This window comes from Eucyclogobius newberryi, unplaced genomic scaffold (genome assembly GCF_026437365.1).
Source record: "Eucyclogobius newberryi isolate DKJ021-1_F unplaced genomic scaffold, fEucNew1.0.hap1 SCAF_5, whole genome shotgun sequence".
NCBI lineage: Eukaryota > Metazoa > Chordata > Actinopteri > Gobiiformes > Gobiidae > Eucyclogobius > Eucyclogobius newberryi.
The window spans coordinates 26,725,904-26,749,511 of NW_027316167.1; the positions used below are offsets into that span (position 1 = coordinate 26,725,904).

A 23,608-nucleotide genomic window follows, 5' to 3' on the forward strand; every position below is an offset into this window, starting at 1 on the left:
TCCCCCCGAAGGCACAACAGGATACAATTTGACCTACACCCACCCTGTCCCAACACAAATATACAAGCTACATCTTTCCTCCTCCCCAGGCAACCATTTGTTTTTGTATTTATAAAGCACATTATGGCGGAGTCGGCTAAACTGAATCATCTCTCAGGCCGGTAGAACACAAAAGCAGTTTATCTGATAAATCACCCTTGACCAGTTAGCTATTAGAGCAGGCAGGATGTGGAGCTTGGGCACGTCTGGCGCTAATAATGATCACATAGTTTGCTTTTATTAATGCACAGACATGATGCATGCCCCGGTGTCGCAATGGTTTAACATGGCTCAGCACTCTTTAATCTGATCCCACAAAGTAACCTGTGGTATTATGGATTCAGATCAGGCGCATGGATGGATACACACCTATTTACACATAGAGAGACTGCTGCCTTTTGCACACGGGGCATGACTTTAGAGCTGGAAGGAGAATGGCTGTTAAGTGAGCCATATCACCTTTTACATTAAAAGTCAAATCAATTAACATTTTAGACAATTACATTATAACAGGCAAACATGAAGAGTTGTTTAAACAGATCTTTCTATATCATTTCAAAAACATTTATTTCACTTTTTTCATGGGTTGTAAGAGCCGATTATCTGTGAATCACCTTTTTGGCACCATCCAGGTTTAGGATGGTCCATCAATCTTTGCCAATATTCATCCAAATTGGTCCAAACTAAGTGGTAATCCAGAGAGAAAAGACAAATCAGAGTCTATTCAAAAGGTAACTCAAAGGGTAATTATTTTGTATTATTCCTCTGTTCTTATTTATTTATTGTTATTTACTTCTATGCCTTATGTGCCTTTGTGCCAAATCTGTGTTGCAACACTGGAATTTCCCCATTGTGGGACAAATAAAGTTTATCTTATCTTAAAAACCAGTAACAGACAGAGAGACAACAAAACAGACATTAGATGAGAGGGACAGTCTAGAAATTGTGTGGGTGTATGTGTGTACGTATGTGTACGTGTATGTACGTGTGTGTACGTGTATGTATGTGTGTGTACATGTGTGTACGTATGTGTACGTGTATGTACGTGTGTGTACGTGTATGTATGTGTGTGTACGTGTATGTATGTGTGTGTACATGTGTGTACGTATGTGTACGTGTATGTACGTGTGTGTACGTGTGTGTACGTATGTGTACGTGTATGTACGTGTGTGTACGTGTATGTATGTGTGTGTACATGTGTGTACGTATGTGTACGTGTATGTACGTGTGTGTACGTGTATGTATGTGTGTGTACGTGTATGTATGTGTGTGTACATGTGTGTACGTATGTGTACGTGTATGTACGTGTGTGTACGTGTGTGTACGTGTGTGTACGTGTGTGTACGTGTATGTACGTGTGTGTACGTGTGTGTACGTGTGTGTACGTATGTGTACGTGTATGTACGTGTGTGTACGTGTATGTATGTGTGTGTACATGTGTGTACGTATGTGTACGTGTATGTACGTGTGTGTACGTGTGTGTACGTGTGTGTACGTGTGTGTACGTGTATGTACGTGTGTGTACGTGTGTGTACTTGTGTGTACATGTGTGCACGTGTGTGTACGTGTGTGTATGTGTGTGTACATGTGTGTACGTGTGTGTACGTGTATGTACGTGTGTGTACGTGTGTGTACGTGTGTGTACGTCTGTGTACGTGTGTGTACGTGTATGTACGTGTGTGTACGTGTGTGTACTTGTGTGTACGTGTGTGTACGTGTGTGTACGTGTGTGTACGTGTGTGTACGTGTGTGTACGTGTGTGTACGTCTGTGTACGTCTGTGTACGTGTGTGTACGTGTGTGTACGTGTGTGTACGTGTGTGTACGTTTATGTACGTGTATGTACGTGTGTGTACGTGTGTGTACGTGTGTGTACGTGTGTGTACGTCTGTGTACGTGTGTGTACGTGTGTGTACGTGTATGTACGTGTATGTACGTGTGTGTACGTGTGTGTACGTGTGTGTACGTCTGTGTACGTCTGTGTACGTGTGTGTACGTGTATGTACGTGTGTGTACGTGTGTGTACGTGTGTGTACGTGTGTGTACGTGTATGTACGTGTATGTACGTGTATGTACGTGTGTGTACGTGTGTGTACGTGTGTGTACGTGTGTGTACGTCTGTGTACGTGTGTGTACGTGTGTGTACGTGTGTGTACATGTGTGTACGTGTGTGTACGTGTATGTACGTGTGTGTACGTGTGTGTACGTGTGTGTACATGTGTGTACGTGTGTGTACGTGTGTGTACGTGTGTGTACGTGTGTGTACATGTGTGTACGTGTGTGTACGTGTGTGTACATGTGTGTACGTGTGTGTACATGTGTGTACGTGTGTGTACGTGTGTGTACATGTGTGTACGTGTGTGTACATGTGTGTACGTGTGTGTACGTGTGTGTACGTGTGTGTACATGTGTGCGCCCGTATTATATAATATAATCACTGGACACATGACTCTGCCCGTATCATTTCTGCCTTTTTTTGTATTCTGCTGCGCCCACAGTAAAGCAACACTGACATAACATGTCCATTTAGAGGAAAAGGGGAAGCATCACAGGTGACTTTTAGTGAATTGTGTTTGTGTTTACGTCACACATCTGTCAGGTCCTGTTCAGTCAGTCTCATTTCGATACCTCAAGATAATTTTCGGTGCCAGCACTAGAGCAGAGGCACTGCCAGAACATTCATTAACCCGAAAGATGCTTAGTGAGTAGTTACTGATCACTGTTGTCCCTGACATCTGACCCCTGGCCCAGAAAGAGGAGCCATGCACTCACACACACACATATACATACATACATACATACAAACATACAGTGGTTTGTGGCTTGGCGATAAGGTGGTGATTAATCGCAACGCTGATGAGAGTGCAGCAGGTTTCCAGCAGCTCGGCTTAATGAATGTCATCATAATACTGGTGATTGCTCAGGTCAGCTGTATGGAGAGGACAGTGAGGTGTTTGTGGGTGGAGGGGATGCTTGCTTGTGATGGTGGTGGAGGGGGGCAAGCAACTTATCCTAGACCCCTGCCGCTGCACAGTCTACTAATGAGTCCACTAGAGACCCACCCAATACCTTTGATTGTGATGCCGCGGATGAGAACGGAGCGGTGCAATCTTTAGCTGGATTAAGTATCTCTTAAGGAGATCCACTTTCAGCCACAACGTTATCAACTCTCGAGCGTGTGTATTAATTAGGCCGATTGCAGAGCCAGGGCAGTGTAATATGGCGCATTCTTTTCCACTCACCCACACACATGCAAAAAGACTTATTAGATACGTACATTCCCCTTATCCTCATCATCACTGGTTTTGTCTAAATGTCTTTATTCAACACTGTCCATATTCCAAGAGGATGTGTTTAGCAATTTGGTATTCTGCTCTCATTAGCAGGGCTTTTGATATGAAGTGATGCATTATGTACGCGCTAGGCAACACTCGAGGCCGGTAATACAGTTCAGCCCCACTTAGAGCTTGCCCTCCTTTGATCCCACTACATATTTCCTGGTATAATTTCCAGCTCTCCCTGTCTCATCATATGCTGCGCTGACACGGTTGCGGTTCACTTGCATTTTTTATCTCGTACATGTGTTTCCAGTACACAACGTCGTCTTTTTCCCTCCTCACCATGCAAGTCATCAAGAAAACCCTTTGTCAAAATGGCCCCCAGGTATATTGTTTACCTTTTTATCCGTTATGGCTCAAGCCGCTCAGCATATGCTCCTTAGTTGTATTGCACACCGCATTGATATTCTATCCGCACGCCGGCCTCTCACCCTCCCTCCCTACCTCCCTAGCTCCCTCACCCCAACTCCATCATAACCCGGATGTTTAAAAAGCATGTCCGACCGGTATGTTTTGACTTGGTGTAAGTGGTGTTTAATGACAATAGACTGGCTGTTCTATTCCGGAGCTGTGTTAAAGAGTTCCTAATCAAACGTTCTGCTCCATCAATAATGCAGCGCCTTGGATGGCATCGAGGACTTAATTGTGGGTGTATGGCTGATATGGAGAGCCCCATGTAAAGGGGTGTCCTGTTGCACTCTTTAATTAGAGACCCCCGTCATGTCGGTGGCAGGCCGGAGCTCTGGGTGTTTACTATGCAGCGACGTGCCCAGATCCACTTTGGCCAGAGTCCTACTGTTATACAGCTTCACATGTGGCTCATAACTCTAGTAAAGGGGACTAGTGCAACGAGCAAGGGGGCAGAGTCAAGACAAGACAGAGATTTTTGGAAGTACGGCTGCTATGGTTGGGAAAAACCTCTAATGACACTGCACCATGTGATTTGTATATGTTAAGCATACAATAATAGTATGATATCAAGGCGTTTACTCGATGGGTAAGTATCACATTATTACATTATTATTGTAGAATTTTTGGGGAACTTCTTGGCTGAACTGACAACAAAACAATCCACAATGTATATCTAATACTAATAATTTCACTATTCTTTTTTACTAATTTGTTATACCAGAAGCAAATAAACACCTACTGAGTGAGGACGCTATTCCCCTTGAGTCCTTATTACCTGAAATAATTTGTTAAAATGTAAATCCTCTAAAGAGCTATTAGCCCTGTCTCTTCTCAGAGTTTTTTGCGTGTGTGCTGTCTGACATGGTTATTAGAGCAATTATTGATAACAGGACAACATCCCACTTCTGGAGGCTCTGTCTCATGTTTTTCATAAAATCAATATGGCCCCAGGCTCTTATCTTCAATCCCAAAGAAAAATGACAGAACAAATTTGGAGTATGATGGATGACATTGTCTTTATATGGCTTATGTAGTGGAGAAGATGATAAGGAGTCTAGTGGACTTCCAATTAGGATGGCCCTCTCCTACAGGCCTATAGATTACTGCATTATTTGAAATGGTGGTGACCTTGCTTCAGTGAATTGGAACTCTGACTTGGCTGAAAAGAGTGACAGAAAAACAAGAGCCAGAAAACATCAATTTAGTGTCATGTGCTGCTGGTTATTGCTGTGGTTAAACTCCATCCTGCATGGGAAGAGCCTTGTTTATATTTGTACTGAAGTCTTGAGAACTGGAGAAAAAGATATCATTCATTGTCTAATCAGTCTATCAAATGTGTGCACTTTGGCCTTTTGTGTGATGTCAGAGGTGGAGGGAGACTCCAGCCAAACATCAGGTGTCACGGGCCGCACCAATGAATGGACAATGACTATCCATCAATCTTCCATGCCAACTTGTCTCACAGTCTGAAATCAACTACAATGTTCATCTCAAAGCAATTTGATCCGTTCAGCTAACCCATTCATCAGGATGACCACATTTGCAATCCACACAGTTTCTTTAAGAGTTGTGTTCAGGGAAGTGAAGTAGTGCAAAATATTGAATTGGAAGAAGCCAATGACCAGTTGTCCGAAATGTTGATGAAAGCAGGGTAGGTGAGCGATGAGCGTTATCTGGGTGGACCCTGGTCCATTTATTTGCTTGATGGATTGTTTATCAGGGCGACATGTGTTGGAGTAGCTGCAGGGGAGAGCAGAGGGCTTTATGTAGAGGCGTTGGAGCTCAGGCGTGCACATCCCCTTCAGCCAGCTGACCTGGTCGGGTCAGCAGGACTTAAGTAAGAGTGAAAGTCCCTTTAAATGCAGCCGGCTCCCAGGGACCAGGCCTTGGCTGAGCAGCTGCTGCCAGCCGGCCACTATTACTTTTCCAGGGGCTGACTTTGATGTTTTAACAATCCATACATATTGATTCAGACTGATAATAAACAATTTGATTAGCCTCTTTCTATAGGCTGTCATTTCAATCACTTTCAGAGCTCCGATGGAGTGGAAATGAGGATCTGTGAGGGAGGGGTGAGGAGATGCACAGAGGTGGGAGCTGAAAGAATGCCCCTCCTCAGATAGAAAAAGGAATCCAGCCCTGATTAGGCCTCTGCCTTTGGTGAATTGGACAAGACAGCTGAGCTGCCAGGTTATTAACTCCCTCAGAAAATTCTCAGCCCTCTCTGAGGCCAGCCTGAATACTGTGATCTGGATCGATAAGCAATCTCCGGTGTGTACCAAATGCCTGCTGGATTCATTTGTCTCCCAGCAGCCGCTCCCTCCACTGGACAACACACCTGCACAGGCAGCCCCCAGTTCTCCACTATGTCCTCGCTGCTGGTCCCCAGCTCTTGGGTCTGAGCCCTCCTCCTTCCTCACTTCTCTCACGTTCACTCCCTGAGTCTCTGTCACTTTTTAAATAATGACCCTGGGGCTGGAGGTACAACTGCCTACCTTTATTTCATCACAGTGAGTCGCTGAGCCCAGGGTGACCAGGCTGAGAGAAGTGAGGAGAGCATGAGAGACAGAAAGAGAAGGAGAGCAAGGAGAGAGGAGGACAAGTGGAGGAGGAGAGAAGAGGCTGGCCACAGCCAGGGGGAGGTGGCGGTGCACCCTGAGCATCCTGACTGACGAGAGCCCAGATGTCACCATCAGAACTCAATTCAAGCATGTCAATGACCCGCTCAGGGAAACTCTTTTGATACAAAACACACTACACATAAACATTCATAGATCTCATTGAAAAAATGATGCTTTTCCTTGTAATTTTCTGTGTAGGAATGCTGCACAATTTGAAAGTTAGCAAAGCAACTTGACAGCATCTTCACACAAAGCAGGCCAGCAAAGATGGATTTCCATAGTGATTGTGTTTGCTGATTTGGCAGGGTTCGGCTGATAACTTTTAGTGATTTGCAGGAGCATTGATCTCCCAGATGGATTTATTGATGGGTGAGACAGCTAAAGATGGGGGATGAGTTGGTGTGAGGAGGAGCCGGGAGTGCTGTCCAGTTGATATGAGGAGAAAACAGCAGATAGCCATTCAGGTGCAGCGAATAGTGGATGAACTTGATGCAACTTGTTTTTACTTTTGAGAAACTTTATTCCACAGAGACATTCATTGGCGTACTTCTGGACTATGGCTCCGTCTGTTGTATTTGTATTGTCCGTTTGGGGGCCGGGGACTTGTAAGCCCAGAGGGAATTGTCTGTCAGCATACAATAAAAGCTTGGCCTGTGACCGAATACTCCATTTCTCAGAGTTAATTGTGAGAGACAATGGCTACTACTTACACGGCTTACAAAGGATCAACCTGGTGGATGTTTTGTCTTATCAATTTTATCACAAACAGCAAATCAGTCCAAGAGATGAACATGAAGACTAAGGAAATGCAGTTATTAGACGAGGCTGTAAATATTTATGGATTTAGCCGCAGAAAGAATGCAGGGATGTGAGACAGACCAAACAGGAAGTGGGCAAAATGTATGTTGGAGTTTTTAATCAGCTAAAGATTTGCTTTTCATAATAATGTTTTTTCCCCTCGACGAAAGATCGCAAAGATATCATCAAAGAATAATGAGAATCATGTGGCATTATACCAGACATGGGGTTGGTAATTGCAAAGCTGCTAATTACAGAATGTAGTTTGTTGTTTTAACCGGTTTGAGAGTAATTGGACATTAACAAACTGCACAGTGTATCTGAAATTGTGACATACCTACAGTAGGTATCACTGGCATTTTTAAAGGAGCACTATGTAACCTTTTCTGGTGGATGGTTACTTTAACTTTTGCTTTGTCTTGAATCTTCTACCCTAGACAAAACATTTATTTCTCTGGATGCAGACGTCACCAGTCCCAGTTGTAGGTCAGAGAGCCCACAGTAAGAATGTATGTTTAAATTGTATGTGTAATAATATGTATACAAGATAGACATGTTTAAGATAAGATAAGGGAACGTTTATTTGTCCCCACAATGGTGAAATTCCAGTGTTGCAACGCTAACGGGTGCAAGAACAGCAGGAAAATAAAATCCAAGCGTTTCATTCCGTCTCAGACACTTTGCTGAATGTCCTTCCCTCTCTCATTCATGTTCAACAAAGCCAAAAAATCCTTAAAAAAACTTAATCTATACTAACAAATTAAATCTGCCTTACTGTGGAATAGTCCAGGCAAAGCAATAGCATCTCCATGGAGACAAGCAGGCAGTTTAGATGTCAATTTGACCTGGTTTGTCTCATGGTTTTCTAATGGTATTGTCGTTAATAAATTCATAGTAAATACATTTTGAGTAGGAATTGCACGTAAATGGAGGTGAAAACGATTGTCTTATTGTTGCCATGGTGCTTTGGTAAATAATGTCCTCTCGTGGCCGACCACCTGCCACGTCTGACCGTGCACCTCCTTCTCTGTGCTTTTCTGTAACTCTATCCCAGGCCGGCACTCTTTCATTAGCATCGTCTTTTTTCCCTCCCTTCAAGGTCATTCGTAATGTGGAATCTATAAAAATCTCAATGAAGAAGTTATTTGAATTCTTAGATTTTAATGGCTGAGCTTAAAAATTCCCATTTCAGACCTGCCTGTTTTAAAATGACCCCACAGTGTATGTGTCAGCAGTTGAGCGTTGGGAAGGTAGCAGCTCTCACGCTCCTTCGAGTCCTTAGTGTTTGCTTGTCCGGGACACGACTACATGCAATTCACTCCGTGTTCTTGGAAAGATTGGGATGAGCTTTGACTAAGGCCCTGTATCTGTGTTATTACTTGTCACATTTAATCTTCAACTACAAAAAGAAAATTGGAATACCTCTTCGGTCTCCCTAGTGAATCTAATATATTGTTTATAGAATGCATTTGAAATCTAAAATATGTTAAAAAAAAAATTGAATCTAGTTCCATACGTAGTTCCATACATCTTGCTTCATATAACATAGTAGACATAAAGACAAACATCATTGAATAATAAGGTATGTCCAAATGTTTGAGCACCTTATTATTTGTTAATCTTATGCTTTAGAGTCAAAGACGACATTCACGTCTTTGGTGTTGAGTAATTGCACCACTTTCTGAAGGTAAAAAAACAACCACACTTTAACTGTTGTTCATTCATGCTGACAGAGACTACATTGAGTACATTTGTGCAATAATAAAGTATTACAAAGGATCTACATCATTAAAGGCATTCAAAAGAATTAGAATGACAGTTTGATTCAACTATTATTAGAACTTGTGGAAGACATTATGATATTTCGTGGTAGTATTTAAGAGCAATGGCATGTTTAGAGTTGTAAGGCATTATTAATACGAAAGATTATACAAAGATTCTTTGTATATTCGTAATTTGTAAGAGTTGATGATGATCCTGTTGTTTTTTACATTTAGCTGTTTTCTTTGATTTTAAAGAATAGCTGTATTCTCTGTATTTAATTTTGGGTTAACAAGGTTTGGCTTTAAATAAGTGCCCTTTTGGCCATTAGAGTGTACAAAAATATCCTGTAAGGAGTCCAGTTTAAGTTAAAACTGAGAAAAAAAAGCTAACAAAGTAACTCCGGTAACTATATTAATCATAAACGAGGTCAGCAAACTTGCAATCTGACAGTTACACATCAAATATAATCTTGACCTGTTTCCAGCTCATTGTTAAACTGTATTAGGGGTTGTAGAAAGTTGAATGTCTCTAAAAAGGTTGCATAATATTGAAAAGGTACAATCATTTTCTTCATTACTATCCAGAATAGCTACTTTAGCTTTGTACGTTAATAAATATACATCAATTAATCACACAAAACAACTGCACACGGCCCTAACATGCGTCTCTGTGTAGTGTGCGCTCCTGTCAGTGTCTCACCCTGACATTGACAGTAATACATGAGAAGGTGAAGCAGCCCTGGAGCCCTGTACATCTCTGTCCATTCCTATATCAATCAGCACCTGTCATCGGCCACTCATATCACGCGCACTATCCCACACACTATCCCACAGCCGTTGATTCCTCTCTCCGGCTCGATACTGCGGACACCAGAGGCCATAGCTTTAGCGCTGCCTGTTGTTGTTGTTGCTTTGTCTTCCCCCTCCTGGACCTGTAGGTGTGTTCCGGCGCTGAGGCTAAACAGATGTGACGGCATGAGATTCAGGCAGGACGGCAGCACACCTCCCCTGCCCTCCGAGCATACTAGAGTTAATCCCCCACACCTTGGATCAGGAAGCCCGTCGGTGTCAAAAGTGCAAGTGATGGCCAGGGTCGCTGTCAGGAGTAATGAGGGGAGAAAAGGTTCAATGCCCGCCTGGGAGAAATGACAGTGGGACGAGAAATTGCGGTTGGAAAATTCTGTGTGATCGTCTCCTGTGTGGGCGATATTGACAACATTTCATTTTTCAATATCTGTGTTGGTAATAATGGCAATCAATTCCATTTATTTTTAAAAAAGTAAAACAAAAAAAATTAAACATCAATAATGATAGAGAAGCAGATTAACCAACGTCCCAGAGCATTGCCACCTTCATTTTTGGCAAGGGAAAATGACATCCCCAAAAACAAAACAAAAAATAATACAACAAAAAAGTTGTATAATCAATATTTTTCGTATTATTTTAACTGTAAACTCAATATTCTTTCAAAATGTTATTCCCTGTTTTAGGCTGACTATAACGAGTGTCATGGGACTACAGATGAAAAATAGCCAGCTAATTCTGGCATATTTACAGAAATGTTTGTTAATATGCCCCCCTGAATAAAACAAATTGTAAAATGAAGAATATTTTACATAATCTTGCCTTTTATTCCGATGCAACTGTTACTTTTTGTCAGTGGCATAATCACATTAGGGAAACAGTGGTTCAGGTCTTGTATCCAGAAGGACAGAGCATAATGTCTTTGTCCTTGGGCAAGACACTTTACGTAGCTTGCATGTGTGTTGGTGGAGGTCGGAGAGGCCGTTGGCATAGTTTCGTATCCACATTTTTCTGTCAGTCAGCTCCAGAGCAGTTGTGGCTATAGTAACTTGCAACAACCAAGTTTGAGGAGTAAAGGAATGAAATAAGCATGTTACTTACCAATGAAGTCACTACAGGGATAAATTAGCATTCCTGGTTTAATCTAGTTTGATCCAGATTCCTTTTCCATGAGTTGTTTGTGACAAATAAATACCTTCAGGTTAAGGCAGGTTGCTTTGGCGGGAGAAGAAAAGAGCCAAAAACAAAAATGGTTAAATTTGAGTGAAATATAAACTCAACAGTGAAAATGCGCCATATGTTTTTTGCATATCCGGCTTGAGTAAACATGACTTTATTAGCAAACATCAAATCTGTTCGGCACATCTGCTCACCTGAAATAATGCCTTCTGCTTCATCTGCAAAACCAATTGAGAAAAGTATTTATTGTTATATCACGCAGTTGAAACAAACATGCCATTCTGGAACCGTTAAATACCTATGAAGAAGCCAGTATCTTCGATTTATAACCTACAGTACAGTCCAACTCCATTTTAATACACTTAATTACAAAATAAAAGTCCAGTGAATCAAATAAATGCTTGTTGGCTGAAGTAGGGTGAAGCAACGTATCTAAACATCAGCATAAACGTGATGCCTCGTGGACGTTTTGATGGAGAATCGGCAGCTGCTTCGGCCCCAGTTCTCTCCGCGGTTTTGATGATCGCGGCCGCGGATTGATTTTTAAGTTAGTAGCAGACACTCAGTAAATACCAACCAATCAAGAGCATACAGCGGATTAGACAATTCTGCGACGGTCAATAAAAATATTCTCTGATTTGTGGGGTCTCAATTAGAGGCATAAATCAGCCCTCGTAGTGCGCATGTTAGATTGCAATAAAGCAGAGGCTAGTGGCAGTATAAGTATAAGAGATGAATGGAAGGCCCAGTGGAGGAAGTGCGCTGGTAATGAGACAGAATTACACAGCCCTGTTCCGGCCCGCCTCGCCCGCATACGCTGTCACCGACTAATGGGCCGCTGCGAGTGCTGCCATCAGTCATCCTGCTTCCTGTCCACATATTCACGCACTTATTTATCGCCTTGATGCAATATCGTCATTTTTAATGCCGACCGCCGTCCGTTCTTCAGCGCATTCCTTGTTTCGGCAGCAGAAGACAACCTGAGGACACAGAAGTCTCAACAGTTGTGTTGTTTTGTGACTTTCTCATTTCTTTCTTATAGTCGCGCTCACTTCGCAGGGTTCAGTCCTCGGAGCGTCTCCATGTTATTGGCGTGTTATGGACCAGGTGGCTCCCTTCCACACCCAAAGACGTGTGTTGAACCCATCTTTTCATGTTGTGGCTATATCAACTTATTATTCAATGTTTAGATGATAGAAGGAACAATACATTTTTGAAATATGATCATATTTTAGCTTTAGAGGGTTGAATAAGTGACGTTTATGACTCTTTATAGACACCCAGTACTGTTTAATTCAGCTATATTTTTATTACAGTATTGCAGTTTCGTGATTGTTAAGAAACCTTTATTGGGATGATCCTGCTTTGAATTATTCAGTGACATAAAGTAGTTTTAATATCAACGTTAATTGTGATACACCTACAGCACATTAGGTGACAATCATAGCTAACTGAATTCAATGGTGAAATTAATTGGTTAAATTGAGGAATTCTGTGTCTCCTAATTAGCCATGTAATGATCAGTTGACTTATTAGGTATCTAAGCATCTTACCTGTGACAACTGTAACTCAGAACAAGTGAATGTGTAAAGACTCCATCACTCACAACTCAATATGTTACTGTTGACATTTTCTCATTTGCATTCTAACCGGAATAGTATGAATTATTAGGGCATGAAAACATTTAAAAGTGAATTGAAACGTCTCCACACTCAGGACTGTACTCCTCACAGTGTCTGTCATAGAGCGGAGGCCCCCCACGTTCAGCCCTAATGGACTGACGAGACAGATGATCCTGACAGCGACCTGCATGAGTGCTTTTGATTCTATCATCCTCCTCTGGGTCAACCCGCTTTATCACAGGAATTACCTAAAGTGCCTCTTATTTCATCATTCACAGTGTCAACGGGACCGCATTCTTTTCATTTATACACAGCCCAAACAATGGCGACATCATACATCACACAAGGGCTTCTGAAAAGTCTGTGAGTGCGAGCCAGGCTAGGTGCCTGCATTAACCTCTGGAGGGCAAAGCAAGGTCAATAAACACTGTCCAACTCCTGTAGGGACCAGACTCTAAAGCAATCATGATCCTGTTGTTTTTTCATCTGAATAACTATTACTACACACGCTACCACTGCCCAACTTATAATACATAATAAGCCGTGTTAAACAGACAAATAAAGTTATATTCTTGGGTTGTTAGTAGTCGACTAAGAGCTTCCTGGTTCACTAAAGACATGCCCTGCCATTCAGTTTGTCCACTAAAAATCTTGAGCCAAACTGCACTCATTAGACTAATGGCACGGGCTTTCATGCAAAAACAACTATTTATATCTAGGAAATGGCGTATTTCTATGTAAACAGGTATAATAAGCTCATAGTTAACACCCAAATCCTCAGCTTCTCCTTTTTGCTGTCGTCCAGAAATACTTGATATCAAATGAAACAACATTTACATGCAATATTCCATCCTTTGGGCCTGCAGATATTTTTTACAAACTTAAGAGGATGCTAATTTCTCCTGCTTCTAATGCACATCTTAAATTTTGCTGTTATTCTTTGTTTCACGTTATTGGACAATGGCAATAAAACAATTTTTAAATCTGATTCTGAAGATACGTTGCTTTCTCTCGCTGTTCTAAAATCGTTTAAATGTAGCCTCATTTTGAACACTATGTAGTTGCAATTTGAACATTTTAGATGAGATCGGATGTCCCATTAAAAAGGGGAACATGTTTTGGGGTGGCTATTAACAAAATCAGTCTTTAATGCGTGCCTAAAAACGTCAAAGGAAATGGCTGTTTACCTGCCCTTTAGGTTATAGAATGTGTCTGTATTAAAACGTAGAGCTCCATCTCGTGCTGAATGCGTGTTAAATGTAGCTGCGTGCCTGTACTGTACTGACTCCTCTGACTTTGCCTACCCATTATCCAACATCTGAAGAACTGATAAAAACCCTCCAGTTGCCTCAAAGCAGCTGCCGGGCTTAACATTGTCAAAAAGGGTTTTTTATTTCCCTACCGTTTCGACCTCCTGTGTATATTTTATTGAGCTCCTCTCATCCCACAGAGGTGTGCTCCTGCCATAAGCGGCTCCAAAATGTATTTGCAGCCTCATTAGCACAGGGCTGCATGCTTGGAACATGGAGCATCCTTTCAGAGACCCTTTTGGAGGCAGCGGCCATGTCAAGGAGCTCAGAAATCGTTGTTTTTGATATTCTGCTTGGAGCTTTTCATCTTTTTCTGCTGCAACACCACATGAGGAGATTAGGGAAGTTAATGAATAACTCTCCCAGGACTCAGACAGTGCACGAGCCGCATTATCCCAGGCCTCATAACATTATCGAACCACCGGCTGAATTTTCCCACACTCCTGTGACCGACTTCGACATCATACACGTCTTTACAACACAGATGACAATGTCAAACTCTCCTTTAGCGGTTGTATTACTAAGAAGGCCTGACTTTTTGAGCTTTTCTGTTCAAAAAGTGTTGCTCTGTCATCAAAGTTTTTGTGGCCGTGTTTGTAACTTGTATTCTCTGCATTGCCTTTTTTTATTCGTCCTCATTGATTTACCCAAAAAGTGTACATTTCTTACTTGGGTGAAATGGTTTTAAGGAAGTAAATGTTTTTTTCTCTGTGTCTGATATCCAGATGACACTTGAGTTTTGCGTAATATATTTCCTTTGGTCAATCATCTGATAAAAGGTAAGTATCCATCCATCCATCTTCTGCCGCTTTATCCGGGGCCGGGTCGCGGGGGCAGCAGTCTGAGCAGGGACTCCCAGACCTCCTCTCCCCAGACACTTCCTCTAACTCCTCCGGGGGGATCCCAAGGCGTTCCCAGGCCAGCCGAGAGACATAGTCTCTCCAGCGTGTCCTGGGTCTTCCCCGGGGCCTCTTCCCGGGGGGACATGCCTGAAACACCTCCCGAGGGAGGCGCCCAGGAGGCATCCGGAACAGATGCCCGAGCCACCTCAGCTGGCTCCTCTCGACGTGGAGGAGCAGCGGCTCTACTCCGAGCTCCCCCCGTGTGGCCGAGCTCCTCACCTTATCTCTAAGGGAGCGCCCAGCCACACGGCGGAGGAAACTCATTTCGACCGCTTGTATCCGCGATCTTGTTCTTTCGGTCACTACCCAAAGCTCATGACCATAGGTGAGGGTAGGAACGTAGACCGACCGGTAAATAGAGAGCTTTACCTTTCGGCTCAGCTCCCTCTTCACCACAACGGTCCGATGCAGCGACTGCATCACTGCAGCCGCTGCACCGATCCGCCTGTCGATCTCACGCTCCATCCTTCCCTCACTCGTGAACAAGACCCCGAGATACTTGAACTCCTCCACTTGGGGCAAGGACACCCCACCCACCTGGAGAGGGCAAGCCACCTTTTTCCGGTCGAGAACCATGGCCTCGGATTTGGAGGTGCTGATTCTCATCCCAGCCGCTTCACACTCGGCTGCAAACCGTCCCAGTGCATGTTGCAGGTCCGGGCTTGATGGAGCCATCAGGACAACATTGTCTGCAAACAGCAGAGATGAGATCCTGTGGTCCCCAAACCGGACACCCTCCGCCCCCTGACTGCGACTAGAAATTCTGTCCATAAAAATTATGAACAGAACCGGTGACAAAGGGCAGCCCTGGCGGAGTCCAACATGCACTGGGAACAGGTCTGACTTACTGCCGGCAATGCGAACACAGCTCCTGCTCCGGTCATACAGGGACCGGACAGCCCTGAGCAAAGGGCCCCGGACCCCGTACTCCCGGAGCACCCCCCAAAGGACACCCCGAGGGACACGGTCGAAAGCCTTCTCCAGATCCACAAAGCACATGTGGACTGGTTGGGCAAACTCCCATGAACCCTCGAGCACCCGATGGAGGGTATAGAGCTGGTCCAGTGTTCCACGACCGGGACGAAAACCACTCTGCTCCTCCTGAATCCGAGGTTCGACTATTGGTCGGATTCTCCTCTCCAGTACCTTGGAATAGACCTTACCCGGGAGGCTGAGGAGTGTGATCCCTCTGTAGTTGGAACACACCCTCCGGTCCCCCTTCTTGAACAGAGGGACCACCACCCCGGTCTGCCAGTCCAGAGGCACGGTCCCCGAACGCCACGCGATGTTGCAGAGACATGTCAACCAAGACAGTCCTACAACATCCACATACTTTAGGTACTCAGGGCGGATCTCATCCACCCCCGGAGCCCTGCCACCGAGGAGTTTGCGAACAACCTCAGTGACTTCAGCTTGGGTGATGGATGAGCCAGCCTCCGAGTCCCCGGTCTCTACTTCCTCTTCGGAAGACGTGACTGAGGGATTAAGGAGATCCTCAAAGTATTCCTTCCACCGTCCGACGACATCCCCAGTCGAGGTCAGCAGGCCTCCACCCGCACCGTAAACGGTGTTGGTGAGACACTGCTTCCCCCTCCTGAGGCGCCGGACGGTTTGCCAGAATTTCTTTGGTGCCGACCGATAGTCCTCCTCCATGGCCTCCCCGAACTCCTCCCAGGCCCGGGTTTTTGCCTCTGCGACAGCACGAGCCGCGGCTCGCTTGGCCTGCCGAGACCTGTCGATGACCTCCGGAGACCCACAAGCCAGAGTGGCCTGATAGGCCTCCTTCTTCAGTCTGACGGCATCCCTTACTTCCGGTGTCCACCACCGGGTCGGGGGTTGCCGCCACGACAGGCACCGGAGACCTTGCGACCACAGCTCTGAGCAGCCGCATCAACAATGGAGGTGGAGAACATGGTCCACTCGGACTCAATGTCCCCAGCCTCCCCCGGGACATGGGAGAAGCTCTCCCGGAGGTGCGAGTTGAATACCCTACTGACAGAGGGCTCCACTAGACGTTCCCAACAGACCCTCACAATGCGCTTGGGTCTGCCAAGTCTGTCCGGCTTCCTCCTCCGCCAGCGGATCCAACTCACCACCAGGTGGTGATCGGTTGACAACTCTGCCCCTCTCTTCACCCGAGTGTCCAAGACACGTGGCCGGAGGTCTGATGACACAACAACAAATTCGATCATTGACCTCCGGTGCCATGTGCACTGATGGACACCCTTGTGCTTGAACATGGTGTTCGTTATGGACAATCCGTGGCTAGCACAGAAGTCCAATAACTGAACACCGCTCGGGTTCAGATCGGGGAAGCCGTTCTTCCCGATCACCCCTCTCCAGGTGTCACTGTCATTGCCCACGTGGGCGTTGAAGTCCCCCAGTAGAACAACGGAGTCCCCGGTCGGTGCACTGTCCAGTACCCCTCCCAAGGACTCCAAGAAGGCTGGGTACTCTGCACTGCTGTTCGGCCCGTAGGCCGCCACAACAGTGAGAGACCTGTCCCCCACCCGAAGGCGGAGGGACGCGACCCTCTCGTTCACCGGGGTAAACTCCAACACGTGGCGGCTGAGCTGAGGGGCTATCAGCAAGCCCACACCAGCCCGCCGCCTCTCCCCGCGGGCAACACCAGAGAAGTGGAGCGTCCAGCCCCTCTCGAGGAGATGGGTTCCAGAGCCCAAACTGTGCGTGGAGGTGAGGCCGACTATATCTAGTCGGTATCGCTCAACCTCCCGCACAAGCTCAGGCTCTCTCCCCCCCAGCGAGGTGACATTCCATGTCCCCAGAGTTAGTCTCTGTGTCTGGAGATCTGGTCGCCGAGGCCCCTGCCGTCGACTGCCGCCCAGATCTCTCTGCACCGGCCCCTTATGGATCCTCCTGCGGGTGGTGGGCCCACGGGAGGGCGGCCCCACGTCGCTCTTTCGGGCTGTGCCCGGCCGGGCCCCGTGGGGTAAGACCCGGCCACCAGGCGCTCGCCATGGAGCACCCATCCCAGGCCTGGCTCCAGGATGGGGCCCCGGTGACGCCGATCCGGCCGATGTAAACTGCCTTGTTCTTGTTGTCATCATAGAGGGCTTCTGAACCGATCTTTGTCTGACCCGTCACCTAGGACCTGTTTGCCTTGGGAGACCCTACCAGGGGCATGAAGCCCCTGACAACATAGCTCCCGGGATCATTCGGGCACTCAAACCCCTCCACCACGTTAAGGTGTCGGTTCAAGGAGAGAGACAGAGAACGCTGTGAATTTCAAATGAACGATTCAGCAACAAAACCAGTTTGTAAACCAAACACACAGCAAAAAAACAGGCTAAATGTTACTAGGTCCCGAAATCAAATTTCAAACAAATGATCAATATTAAATCAGTCCATACAACCAACAATTTTTTTTAAAGCTTCAAATTGAATTTGGGGTAATTTTTTTATTGGTTTTAGGGGAAATTAATGATTGGTGTGAAATCATGTTAAATAACTGGAGGACAAAACATAATACAAGTCAAACTCACAGTGTGATATCAAGTTTCTATTACTATATTGTGAGCAGTGGCAATATTGCGTATGGGGTTCTGTGGATCCCTTAGGCGGCTACGGCTGGAGATTGCTTGCTCCTGAACTTTAGTTCTAAGAGAAAATCACCTCAAAAGTGAAATATCACTTTAAGGTGACACCTTTGTCTCTGCTGTGTGTTTGCTCAGGCCAGAGGCAGCGCAGTATCAAATGCACCAGCACAAATGATGATAACACAGCAAGACCTTTTTCCAAATTAGGTTGAGCCCCACATGGGTTCCCCGGAGGCTGGTGCCAGGACTTTAATACTTCCCCAAAGATTTTTCCTTCAGTTTTCGATCATAGAAAGCAAATATCAAAATTGTGATTTGAATTTTGAAAAAATCCCATCTAAAGGACAGAAGGATGACTGGAGCAGAACAGTGGGCGTTTTCATTCTTTTACAAGTATGGATTCAGCACAAGCTGCCCCGCAGGTTAATTGCACTCCCTCAAGTGACTGGAATGGCCCCTTTTTAATGGGTCAGCCTATGAAATGTTTGTATTTCTCAGCACTGGGAAAAATGTATGCTCCTGTCCCCCGTCTATGTTCCTGTCCTTGAGATGAGGGCTCCAATGAGTTCCGGCCTGGGAAACTCTTCACTTCCTGCACTTGTGCCATAAAAGAAGGCTTGAACTTGGCCATAATGGTATGATAATATGCCAGCCTCTTGTTTCCTGCCATTGTTTTTTTGTTCTGCCATAAGTCCACCATGAGCATTCACACACCAAAGATTTAACTAATTACCAACAAGTCTTAGTCACAAAGTCTTTTGTCTTTTGTACTCTGATTGTGCTACAGACTCAATTTAATACATAATACATACCTTGCGTACATCAGCTATATACCTCTTTCATTTTTACATGTACAAAATTAAAATCACTGTGATTAAATGTAATAAAAGAGTATTTCATGTTTGACTTGTTTAGAGTGGAAATGCTATGGAGAGCTGTAGAACGATGTGTGCTTAAATGTGATACTGTTTATGTATCTTTATGTTTTTGCTATACTTTATGTTAACATACTTTGTTTGACCAATGGATAAGGGCCATTAACCATTGTGCAAGTGTCATAACTATCATTGGCAAATTAACTAAGCTTTAAAAATGCACTATGCCTAAGCTTATTGAGAGTACATTTACATTACAGTGCATTTGTTAGAGAATAGAGAAAAATAACATATCTCAAAAGAGTATTTTTTTATATACATTGAGCCATTATCATTGGAAGTCTAGTGCTCATACTTGTGCTCTAATGATGCAAGACTCGGCCACGTCAACATGCTTTACACAAGCCCACCATCTATCAGCCTTAATCAACAGTGATTCCCTGCGCTACATTGCATCAAAGGTATCTGCAAATGAAATCTTTAAACATCTTAAATCTTTAAAAACTAATTTACTTAATGTCTTACCTTCCTGATTAAAAGCTCTATCTGCAATTATATTAGGCCCGTGATTACTGAGATCCATGATTTACTGGGGGCTGTGCAGTCGGTGTGTGTCAGTGCAATCCACGCGCTTGTATTTATGTAAGTTATAGGTGAAGATGTTTTGTGGTGTTGGCCTTGAACAAGATAGGGAGGAGATTAAGCTCATGGCGCCTGTTTAGAATGCTTTGGAAGATAATCTCATCGATTTGTGGGAAAAATGCTTGAAAATGAAATGAGTGTCTCCGTGCTGCTTAATCAGAAGGGCATATTGATCAGCGGCGTAATGAAGGAGCATTTAGATATGGTGAAGAAGAATAGGCCGAGCATCATATCATGTCAGGCTGTAATAGGATGTCTTTATCTGAAGATTCCCGGATATCTGTAAAAGCCAGCCTACGTCTTCAAAATGGAAATGTGTCCTGCCTTTGGAATTCATGTGCAATCTATGTGCTGTCGTGACACATATTCATGTGCAATTACTGTCGGGATCACATGCAATGGTATTTATGTATTTATTTGTCTATGGGAGTTTTTATTTATTTATAGGAGATCTTCTACTGAAAGTGTTTTTCAGACTTCCTATAAGTGATCTGTTCTTCTGTATCTACCTCTGTATCTACCTGCGTTGCACCAATGAAATTTCCCCATGTGGGACAATAAAGGATTATCTTATCTTATCTTATCTTATTCTCCCATGCTCTGTGCTGTAACAACTATTAAATGTATTTACAATGTGGGCTTTTGTGTATTACAGGTATGAGACCTCACATAGAGTTGTGTCTGTCATTGTGTCCTTGGGCAAGACATTTAACCTGCCCCGCCCCCACTGGTGTGTGAATGTGTGCGTGAACGGATGTCGGTTTTCTAGACTTTGAGTACTTTGAGTGTCCAGTGGAGTTAGAAAAGGGAAATTCATGTTGGACAAGCAATGGACATAAAGACAAGTAACACAGACAATAGACAGTCCCATTATTATACATTCATATCAACTCAGCGGTGTAGTCAGCAGTCACTTTTAAAAAAAAATCTACCACTTGCTCCCGTTGAATGTCGCGGGTGACTGGAGCCTATCCCAGTGACTTTGGGCCTTAGGCGGGTACACCCTGTAGAGGGGCCAGCTCGTCGAAGGGTTAACACAGAGACAGAGACACACTCAATTCAATTCAATTTATTTTTGTTACGCCCAAAATCAGAACAACAGTTGCCTCTGAGGGCGAGATCCTCCACGATAGTCAGTTTATTTGTTGGTCATCATCCGAACAAAGTCTTCGTAGTAGACCCGGCCATCTCCATCTTTGTCAGCTTTTCTGATCATTTCATCTATTTCTTCGTAGGTCAGTACCTGTCCTAGATTTGTCATTATATCATGCAGTTCTTCTGAACTAACGTAACCATTTCCGCCCTTATCAAAAACTCTGAATGCACTTCGGAGTACTTCGTTGCTGTCGACATCTTTAGCTTTTCTTGCCATCATTGCCAGAAACTCATGAAAGTCCAAGGTCCCATTGCCATCAGTGTCGACCGAGTTGATCAGGTCGTGAAGTTCAGTTTCAGTCGGGTTTTGGCCCAGTGCCCTCATGGCATTCCCCAGTTCTACCGTTGTGATGGTCCCATCGCCATCTGTGTCAACCAAGGAGAAGGTGTCCTTGAACCCAGCGATTTGCTCTTCTGTTAGCTGGTCGGCCATGTCTGGGTGAGTGTGGAGGTTTGGTCTGTTACTGCTATATGGACAGAGGAAACCTATGAACGAGGTTTGGCACGTTGGAGGCGGGCAAAACACAGGGCGAACCACCACCTCACTATATCCCTCCGCACTACAACTTCTTCTTCTTCTTTGTTGTTCTTCTTCTTTGGTGTTTTATGGCGGCTGGTATCCAAGTGTCACATTACTGTCAGACTTGTATTCTTTAGACTTTATCCTTCCGACTTCTTCTTCAGTTCAAAGCCCACAAGTTCAAAGCACATGAGTTCCAAGCACACGAGATCCTCTTCATCTTCTTCTTCTTCTTTGGTGTTTATGGCGGCTGGTATCCAAGCGTTACGTTACCGCCAGACTTTATTCTTTAGACTCTATTCTTTTTCTTTAGACTCTATTCTTTTTCTTTAGACTTCATGTTGTTGTTGTTGTTGTTGTTGTTTTATGGCGGTTTGCATCCGAGTGTTGCATTACCGCCAGACTTTATTCCTCAGACGTTTCGTAGTCCTCAGACTCTGTCGTAGTCCTCCAGAGCTGACTTTTCTTCATCTTCTTCTTCTTTGGTGTTCTTGTCCTTTAGACTTCATTCTTCAGTTCAAAGCCCACGAATTCCAGTCTGAAGTCTGAAGAATAAAGTCTGTAGAATAAAGTCTAAAGAATAAAGTCTGGCGGCAATGTAACGCTTGGATACCAGCCGCCATAAAACACCAAATAAGAAGAAGAAGCACTATTCTAGTCACAAAAACACATCATGACCTCATGGGCTTTGTAACGCCAAAGCAATGGGAGGAGTACTTTTACGGACTACGACAGAGTCTGAGGACTACGAAACGTCTGAAGAATAAAGTCTGGCGGTAATGCAACACTCGGATGCCAACCGCCATAAAACAACAACAACAACAACAGAAGCACATGAGATCCTCTTCTTCTTCTTCCTCCTCGGCACTCCACGGCGGCCGGCATCCAAGTGCCACGCCACTGCCCCCCACATAAAGACATAGGGTTTTTCACTCTCACATCCATTTAGTAGGGGCATTATTTTTAGAGTTGAAGATGGGTCCCTGCCCCAGTGGCACTGGTGGAAGGATGGTTCAAATGCAGAAGACACATTTCCCTACAGGGACAATGAAGGCTAATCTAACCTAAATTGCAACCAGTCCTGATGTTAAAACACATACTGTCCCACATTTGTCTAAAAAAACATATTGCACATTAAATTATCCCTTAATGTATGATGTACAGCTGAATAACAGAGATTTTGAGAGAATTATCCACCTTGCAGAGCGCTAAAAACAGAGAAGGAAGATCCAAGATATTCAGATACTTGTAAAAAAAAAAAAAAAAAAAAAAAAAAAAAGTAAAGAAAAGATAGAGATAGATAGATTGACAGGTCATCATCATGAAATTGAATAAGTAAAAACGTGTTATGAGGGATATGATAATGCAGCGTTACATTGCCCTTCTTCATTTACATTGTTTACAGCTTGTTTACACTGTGACACTTCCGCATCAGTTTAAACCCGTAATGCACTTCCCATTAAGTCCAAATGTGGCCAACCCCACACCGAGCTGTGAGCGCTGCCTCCGGGGGTCCATATATGAGCCTGAGAGCATCGACGTCTGCGGCCGAACGTAGAAGAAGGGCAGCGGCGTGATCAAAAGAGACTGTGCCGCACCATTCTCAGCATTTTTAATATGTGTGCCCTATTAGCTACTTTAAGTGCTTTTTGATAATTGTGCTTTGTACTTTTACAGCACTCCAGTCTATTCCCAGTTCAATTTCCTCTTTTATCAGACGTTTGAAATATTGATTTCTGACAGATAAAAGCAAACACCATAATCTCGCCGGTGAGTGAGTGAACGGCGTGTGTGTGAAGGAGAATACACTGGGGAACAGCCGCCCCCCGTACAACCTTTATTACCTTTATTCGTCAACACAATTTGCCTACAGCTCTGGGACATTTATGTAAAGCACCTGATGTTGACTTGATATGACCCCTCCTCCCTACACCCTACTCCCCAAATGCCCAACCTCACTTTTCAGCAACTCTCTCTTCATGACATTTTGCAAAACGCAGCGCAGGGGGGGTCTCCCGAGGTGCTCCCAATGATTGCCGCGGCTTAAACTGCTGTCAGCACTGTCAGGATAAC

General features: G+C 44.4%; 1 protein-coding gene across 1 annotated transcript; it reads right to left on the reverse strand.

The window, feature by feature from the left end:
- Window positions 1–20,988: 20,988 nt before the first annotated feature.
- Window positions 20,989–21,494, reverse strand: LOC140381155 (calmodulin-like). The gene has a single exon (XM_072465176.1). It carries the CDS (start codon window positions 21,446–21,448, stop codon window positions 20,999–21,001), a length of 450 nt encoding a protein of 149 aa, XP_072321277.1. The 5' UTR covers window positions 21,449–21,494; the 3' UTR covers window positions 20,989–20,998.
- Between the last annotated feature and the right edge of the window lie 2,114 nt (window positions 21,495–23,608).

Excerpts from the sequence above, each read along its gene's own strand:
- LOC140381155 (XM_072465176.1), bottom strand. The coding sequence starts at position 21,448 with ATGGCCGACCAGCTAACAGAAGAGCAAATCGCTGGGTTCAAGGACACC.